This window comes from Myotis brandtii, unplaced genomic scaffold, assembly GCF_000412655.1.
Source record: "Myotis brandtii unplaced genomic scaffold, ASM41265v1 scaffold806, whole genome shotgun sequence".
Lineage (NCBI taxonomy): Eukaryota > Metazoa > Chordata > Mammalia > Chiroptera > Vespertilionidae > Myotis > Myotis brandtii.
Genome location: NW_005371249.1, coordinates 2,351,245 through 2,359,999, shown reverse-complemented (window position 1 = coordinate 2,359,999; position 8,755 = coordinate 2,351,245). Strand labels below are relative to the sequence as shown.

Here is an 8,755-nt window from a genome sequence, read left to right as displayed (position 1 = left end):
TCTGCTCTGCGTGCGCGGTGAGTGCACGCACCGAGGGGCTGGGGTCGGGTAGGGCGGGGGAGCTGAGCGGTCCCCACACGCCTCCAGTGGACGTCGGGTTACCATCCTTTCCAAACTTCACTTCCCGTCTGCGCCTCGGGCGACAATTATGTGAACTTATTGACAAACATTGGGAGAGTGCTGCCCGCTCCTGTCTGTCCTCACGCTCCTGCGAAGGGACTGCTACCTCTCCCTGCCAGTGGCCATGTGACAGGCCCAGATCCTATTAAGCAAACAGCGACCGGCACTCTCCCCAATGAGAGTGGACCGAGGACGGAAGGGGACCGGGATGGCTGGTGTCTGTCCATCGTGGGCAGCCTCCCATTCTTCTTCCCTTCCTCCTCCCTGCACTGTTAAACTACAGTCGGCTTCGTAGCAGGTTCTTTTCTTTTTTTTAATCTTTGAATAGGTTACGGGACAGCTGTCACATCCCTTCTCCCGTCGTATTTCTGGGCTTGCACTCCTCCTTTGCTTGTCGTGTCCCCTGCTCCTTCCCTGTAATCTAGGATAAGGGTTAGTCTCATGTTCCACTTGCAAAGGTGTGTTGGATTCTCCTTCCCGAGCAGAGCATAGGAGGTGATTGATTAGTTGATTGATTTACTTTGCTTCTGTCACAGTAACTAAAGATGAAGGGCCTTTATTGCTTCTTCACTGAGGACGCTGGCTCCATCTAAGAAGGTATTTTAAGGCAAGAGTTTTGGGGTTCATGTGAAGCAGGGTGCATGGACTAAGCTCCAAGAGGGTAGAGACTAATTTTCTCACAGGTGTTTGTGTTCTCTGTGCCTGACATAGAAGCTCTAAGATGGTTTTTGAATGGATGCAAGGACTGCGGTTTTAGAGATGATCTGATCAGAAAAAGCAGGGTTTGGATTACCTGTTGAATTTGATCGTGGGAAATTGAAGTTACAGCCTGTTATACCTGTGCTGAACGAGATAGGATAAGGTGGCTTGTGAGTGTGAGAGTGGATTTATCCGTAAGAGCTTTTTCCTGGCTGAATCTTTTATTGGAGAGTTAGAGTTCACGTTTCTTTGGGCTCTGTGGATTAGAAGCATTGTTTGTGATCTCTCTGATAACTGTTTTCTCACAGCTGCTGGCAAAGGGAACTGCTCCTCTCTTTTCACTTGCACTGTTTTGTTAAACCTGCATTAACCCAAAATGGATTTGGCTATTTCCGGGGATTATGAGGCACACAGAATTTTCTCCTTTCACTGTTGATTTTTCATTAATGAGAATTTTGCTTTGCTTTTAGTAAGACATTTCTCTCAGCAGCTGGGAATCTATTCTTTTAGATCCCTGCTGTTGAGTAGCAGGATTTGGGAGAGGTTGGGTTTTGCAATGTCTCTTGAACAGTTTAGCTCTGCTGCCACATCATATTACAGAGCTAGTCTTTATGAAAGAGTCTTTAGGCAGGAGCAATAGTAAACCAAAAATCCTATTTAATTAAATTTAAATCACCTCAGAGACAGAGCAGCTGTTGTTTTTATTTGTTGTAATATTGGGCAGCATTCATGCCTAGAAATTCTGCTGGTTAACATCTTAACCTTTTAATGTTCATTAGTCAAATTCCTATCTTTTTGACCCTGGGGTATTGGAGGGAGACTAGCAGGTCATTGTCTTTTGAATGGAGATCCTGAAGATGATTAATTACTGAAAGAAGCAGCTACTTTGATTAGAAGTATTCATGTTAAGTGGCAAATTATTCATTCTGGGGAAACCTACAGAAATGGATGAAAATAAATCTTTCTAAAATGACATTTTGGCAGTTAAGAATGTTGTTCATGTTCTGAAAGAAGCCTGTGTAGTGATATTGTAGAACAACTCAATTTCTGTTAATCTTAGAGTAGAATTGAATTAGAAACTTTTTCATTGAAGTAAAATTTCAAACAGTCATTGATTTGATGTAGAAATTGGCAAACTGATACTGATTTTAATCACCCTGACCATCTCAACTAACAGTTCATTTTCTTTTTCTTTTTTTGTTAATCCTCCCCCGAGGATATTTTCCCACTGATTTTTAGAGATAGTGGAAAGGAAGGGGAGAGACAGAGAGAGAGAAACATCAATGTGAGTGACATATTGATTGGTTGCCTCCTGCATGCAGCCCTGGCCTGGGAGGAGCCTGCAACTAAGGTATGTGCCCTTGACTGCAGTTGAACCTGGGACCCTTTGTCTGCAGGCTGATGCTCTACCTACTGAGCCAAACCAGCTAGGGCTCAATTTCTTGAACTAACCCTTTAGTTATGTAGGTTAAGGGCTCACAATACAAGTAGTGTGACTGCATCTCTCCTTTTTGGCGCTATGTTATTGCCTATCCTTATATAGCTACTTTGCTCTAGTACTAACTTGGTTCATTCCTGTCTCTGCCCTGTTCTGTATTTGTACCCCCGAAATTGTTTTCTTTCTCTATTTTCTGCTTATCATAAATGTATGCTTCCTTTCCCAGCTTACAGTCTACAATGTTTGTTGAAAATTTCCTCAACTCCTCAGTCATCTTTCTTTTTTACACTCGTTAAACTCTTAAAACAAATCACTTATGATCTGAACAGTGTCACTAATTTGGCAATGGATTGTAAACAGCCTGGCACCTAGTCCTGAATTGTTATACTCATGGTGACCCAGACAAAGAGGATAATAGCACTGGTCAGATAAGATCTGGAATTTTTGTGTTCAGTGGGGTATTGATTCTAAGAGGCACATTGAAAAACTAGAATTTCTTCAGAGGAGAATAATTAGAATAATGAAGGGTGTAGAAGCCATTTTAGGAATTGAGAGGTTTAGTTTTGAAAAGATCCAAGAGGGAAAGGCTCATTATAGTAGGTGAAAATCATTTTAAAAAACCTGTTGATCCAGAGGACAGAACTGGGACAAATCAACTAATGATTGAAAACTGTAGGAAATTAGATATTAATTTAATGTAAGGAAGAACTTTAACAATTAGGGTTGTTCTTAACAAATGGAATGGACTACTTATGAGGATCTTTTGACATAGGATTCTTTAAACAGAAATTGAATGAGTGGTAAAAGTGTTCTAAAAGGGATATCTATGTTGAGTGGGAGGCTAGACTTGAAGAATTTTAAGAAACCAACCTTTTATAGAACTTACTTAATCTTTCTGCAAATATTTAGCACAATTTTCCTCAGAATACTGATGTTGTTTTGCTTCCATGGGTGCCAGTACCACTTTAGCAACTCCAGTAAACTAAATCAAGAATTTTCTTTAACTTTTGTTGTCTTGATGTTCATGACTAGTTTCTACAAACAAATTATAAGCATTTTGAGAATTGAGTCTTTCCATATTTCTTTGTAATTGCCACATGGTTTGTAATTGAGCCATGGCTTTCCCTCCTCTAATTTGAACCAGAAGTGATCACACTTGACTTGTTAAAAAAAAATCAAAAACAAAAAATAGCCTGGCCGCTTGGCTCAGTGATTGAGTGTCCACCTACGAACCAGGAAGTCACTGTCCGATTTCTGGTCAGGGCACATGCCCGGGATGTGGGCTCAATCCCCAGTGTGGGTTGTGCAGGAGGCAGCCAATCAATTATTCTCTCTCCCTCCCTGAAATCAATAAAAAATATTAAAAAACCCCCCACAAAAACTTAATGATATATGTTCCTATAAGCTTATGTGAGTCTAAATCATTCTTTTTAGTCCTAGCCAGGTGGCTCAGTTAGTTAGAGCGTCATCTCATACACCAAAAGGTTTTGGGTTCAATTCCTGGTTAAGGCACATACCCTGGTTGTGGGTTAGATCAAGGGTCAGGGTGCATATGGGATGCAACTGGTTGATATTTCTCTCTTACATCAATGTTTCTCTCTTTCCCTCTCTTCCTCCCCCTCTCTCTTCCTCTCTCTCTCTCAAATCAATAAAAAAATTTTATTTTCTTTAGCATACGTTTAAAAATATTTTTATTGATTTCAGAGAGGAAGAGAGAGAGAGAGAGAGAGAGAGAGAGAACCATCAATGATGAGAGAGAATCATTGATCAGCTGCCTCCTGCATGCCCCCCACTAGGGACTGAGCCCACAATTGGGCATGTGCCCAGACTGGGAATCAAATCATGACCTCCTGGTTCATAGGTCAACACTCAAGCACTGAGCACTGGCCAGGCTCTCTAGCATACTTTATTGTAAGAATATAATATGTAATATATATAGCATACAAAATATTTATTACTTGACTGTTTGTTATTGGTAAGGCTTCCACTCAATGGTAGGCTATTAGTAGTTAAGTTTGGGGGAGTAAAAAATTAAATGTGGATTTTTGATTATGGGAGTGGGGTCCAATGCCCCTAATCCCTGAGTCATTCAAGGGTCAACTGTATTTTGGTTTACTGTCACTGTGGAAAGTAGGAATAGTAATGATTTTAGAATTTAGATTTTAGAGTCAAGTACTTCTCATTTCCTCCCCAACATTATTGTCTTCTACCTCAGGTAACTCCTTGCTGCTGGGTTTACATCACATTATAGTCCCTGCCCTTACAAGCAGATTGCTGCTGGGTTCCTTTTGCTTAGCTGTGGCATCAGGAAGTTGATTGTGCCTTGTCTGAGCTAGGCAGCAGTGAAGGGGGAAAACTCCAATTTCCTTTGTCATAGATAGCTGTTGTCATAAATGATTCTCTTCCTTATAAGAAGTACATTCTGTAATTGCTTAGTTTTGAAAAGAGGAATTTCTGGTGGTTGCACTCTTTAGGCCAGTAGGCTGAGTTTTTCTCCTATTTTACCTGTGGTATGTATTTTAGACTTTGCTATGTGAGTTTGTTTAAAGTTTGGGCTGAGTATCATTAGTAAATATTTGTTGAGGACCTTCTCTGTACCTGTTTATGATACATATCTATATAATAGATAAGAGCCCAGGAAATCTAAATATTTTTTTAAAATATGTTTTTATTGATTTTAGAGAGAGAGGAAGGGAGAGGGAGAGAGACAGAGAAACACTGATGAGAGAGAAGCATCAATCTGCTGCCTCCTGCATACCCCCTCCTGGGGATCAAGCTTGCAACCTGGGCATGTGCCTGACCATGAATCAAACTGGGGACCTTTTGCTGCATGGGACAACCCTCAACTAATTGAGCCACACCGGCGAGGCTAAGTAGGTTTTAAAACATCTCATTTCTTATATAAACCCAGAATCCATTAGGAATGTTAGGTCTGACATGGGATAAGCAGAATAAGTTAAGGTTCTCTTGGAGTGGAAAAACACTATGCTATTATTTTCTAATTTTTAAAGTATGATTCTTTAAGTTTGAGGAGTGTTTTATACATACTTTCTGTTGTTATTGGTAAGGCTTCCACTCAATGGTAGGCTTTTATTAAAGGTCAGAGAAGATTTGCTATTTGTATATTAAAGTTTTTTTATTCACTTATTACATATATAAAAAAAAGTACACATATCTTAAGTGTAAGCCTCACCAAGTTATCAGAAAGTGAACATATTCATGTGACTACCACCTAGCTCAGCGGTTCTCAACCTGTGGGTCATGACCCCTTTGGGGGTCGAACGACCCTTTCACAGAGTCGCCTAAGACCATCGGAAAACATATATATAATTACATATTGTTTTTGTGATTAATCACTATGCTTTAATTATGTTCAATTTGTAACAATGATAATACATCCTGCATATCAGATATTTACATTACGATTCATAACAGTAGCAAAATTACAGTTATGAAGTAGCAACGAAAATAATTTTATGGTTGGGGGTCACCACAACATGAGGAACTGTATTAAAGGGTCGCGGCATTAGGAAGGTTGAGAACCACTGCCCTTGGACAAGAAATGGAACACTGCTAACAACCCCAGAAGCCCAGCTTATCCTTCCTCTCAGTCATCTCTCCCTCCCACTTTCCCAAAGGTCACATTATCTGACCATAGAATAGTTTTAGTGTTTCTTAAATTAATGAGCTTCATTCTTTTTCTATTTTTAAATTTATTCGGGTGACATTAGTTAATAGGGTCGTATAGGTTTCAAGTATACATTACTATGATACATGATCTGTATATTGCATTGTGCACCCTCAACCCATAGTCAAGTCATCTTCCGTCACCATAAATTTGATCCCTTTTCCCTGCACCCTCCCTTCCTTCTATAACCACCATACTGTTATCTGTCTGTGTCTCTGAGTTTTCAATTTTATATAGCACTAAACTATCCACTGAACTTGTGAGAGGCCTATGGCATCAAAGGAAAAAAAGTCAAGAGGGCTTTTTTTTTTTGCTAGTGATAAAATATGTGGTAAAATATGACAGAAGAGAGTTTGTGCTAGGATATATATATATATATATATATACATACACATACTATTTTCTCTTAAATAATCATATAAATAGAAAAAAGCAATTTTTAGTCATTAGGAAATAGATTTTCAAAAAGAAAAATCTTTTTGGTTTTTTTTCCCTATTGCTGCTTCTGTTTCTTCTGTTTCTCGGCATTAAGTAAGTACTTACGTCGGACTGTGAGAACAGATAGGCCTATGGATTGTAATTTCCATGGATTGGGCTGGTAATTTCTTTTGTAGCTGTTTGCTTTATTAATTTCTATAATGTTTTACTGTGAGTGATGTTGAGAGGAAAGAGACCAGAGGGCAGCAAGTGAGGAAGATCTGCCTGTCAACTAAGGAGGGACTGGCATTTGGACAGTGGGAAGATAATTGCTTTTGTCTGAGTCAGAGTGTGATAAAGATGATTCAATCAAAGGGCTAGCTTACCTATATGATTTCTATCTATTATTTATGAGCCAAATTTGTAGAGCTTTCATCTGCAGAAGGGAAAAGGAAATCTGCTTGCCAAGGAGAAGGGTATTTCAGAGAGGAAGGGAGAAGGACAGAGAGATAGAAACATCAATGAGAATCATTGATTGGTTGCCTACTGCACGCCCCCTACTGGGGACTGAGCCTGCAACCTGAGCATGTGCCCTTGACTGGAATTGAACCTGGGACCTTTCAGTCTGCAGGCCGAGGCTCTATCCACTGAGCCAAACCAGCCAGAGCTGCTTTTGTAATCTTAAACTTTTCCATCTATCTGATCATATTCTCCAGTCTGTTTTTCTAGCTTCTACTCTCACTATACTTTAGTACTGTGATATAGGGTAGATGTTAAAAGCTTTCGTTTTAGACAGACCTGAGTTGGTAATATATCAGCTCCACTTTTGAGTTACTTAACTTAATTGGATCTTAATTTCCACATCTTTAATATTTATACATCCATTTAAAAGCCCTAGCTGGCTTTTCTCAGTGGTTAGAGCGTCAGCCTGAAGACTGAAGGGTCTTGGATTCGATTCCAATCAAGGGCACATACCTTATTTGCAGACTTGTTCCCCGGCCCTGGTCAGGGTGCGTGCAGGAGGCAATTGATCGATGTGTCTCTTCTCACATCAATGTCTCTCTCTCTGTGTCTCTCCCCCTCCCTTCCATTCTCTCTAAAAAAATCTATGGAAAAAAATATCCTCGGGTGAGGATTAATAGGAGCTTAATAAATACTTTTTGTTGTTGTTGTTAATCTGTAAGATAAATTACATATAAGATATGTTGAGTTGAAAGTATCAATAATCTTGTTGCAGATGACCCTTGAAAATGGTACCTGAAAATGTAGGTCTATAGCTTAGTAGAGAAGTCTGTGTTAGAGATAAATCTTTGGGAGTTGAAGGTGTTTGATAGTAAACACATTATCTTGAATAAATTTGCCGATAGAGGGTTAAAGAGGAGAAAAATGAGCGAATGCTGTAGTTAAAGGAATGGGCAGAAGAGTTGATAGATGTAGTCAAAACTGCAGGAAAATGGAGAATTCTGTGTCTGTCAGAAGCTTAAATTAGAGGTAGTTTCAGGAAGGAATAATCAGATAATAGAGATTAATGATACTGGTTGAGGATAAAAAAACAGCAGGGTTATTGAGCAGTTTCATTAGAGTAGTGTGAATGTAGGCAGCAAATTAGAGCAGTTTCATTAGAGTAGTGTGAGTGTAGGCAGCAAATTGCAGTGGTTTGAGGAGTATACCAGGTGTACCGGTTAATAATGCGGATTTTGTAATCAAAGAAAACACGATAATTTCAAGAGAAACAACAAAAGTGCTTTATTCAAAGTAATGTCCATCGCTAGCTACACATTTCCCCCATCTTTCAGGTAATTTGTGGGTAACGTCCCAATAGAACTTTTCTTGTTTTGAGGCAAACCATTCAGAGACCCAATTTTCCACTTCTTTGTACGTTTTGAAGTGCTGCTCAGAAAGTGCGTGTGCCACTGATCGGAACAAGTGGTAATCTGAAGGAGCGAGGTCTGGTGAATATAGCGGGTGGGTTAATACTTCCCAGGCAAGATCTTTTAATGTGTCTTTAACTGGTTTTGAAGTGTGTAATGGTGCGTCATCATGAAGCAAAATTACTTTGCCGTGTCTTCTGGCCCATTCTGGTCGTTTTACGATCAAAGCATGGTTCAAATAGATTATTTGTTGTCGCTAGCAATCAGTATTAACGGTTTCACCTCGTTTTAGAAGCTCATAGTACACCACACCTTCCTGATCCCACCAAACGCAGAGCATTGTCTTTCCGAAGTGATTTGGCCTTGCAGTCGATGTTGATGGTTGACCTGCATCAACCCATGATTTCGTGCGTTTGGGATTCTCAAAATAAATCCACTTTTCATCACCAGTCACAATTCAATGCAAAAAAGACTTCCTTTCATGCCATTGAAGCAACATTTTACTGATGACTTTTTGGTTTT

The 8,755-nt window shown here is 39.6% G+C and overlaps 1 protein-coding gene across 1 annotated transcript in view; it reads left to right on the top strand.

The window, feature by feature from the left end:
• Window positions 1-8,755, top strand: part of UNC13B (unc-13 homolog B (C. elegans)) — a 141,021-nt gene that overhangs the window by 241 nt on the left and 132,025 nt on the right. The window contains exons 2-3 of the mRNA XM_014531460.1: window positions 449-536; window positions 4,740-4,767. Of these exons, the coding sequence (XP_014386946.1) occupies window positions 449-536; window positions 4,740-4,767 (116 nt within the window). The remainder of the gene's footprint in view (window positions 1-448; window positions 537-4,739; window positions 4,768-8,755) is intronic.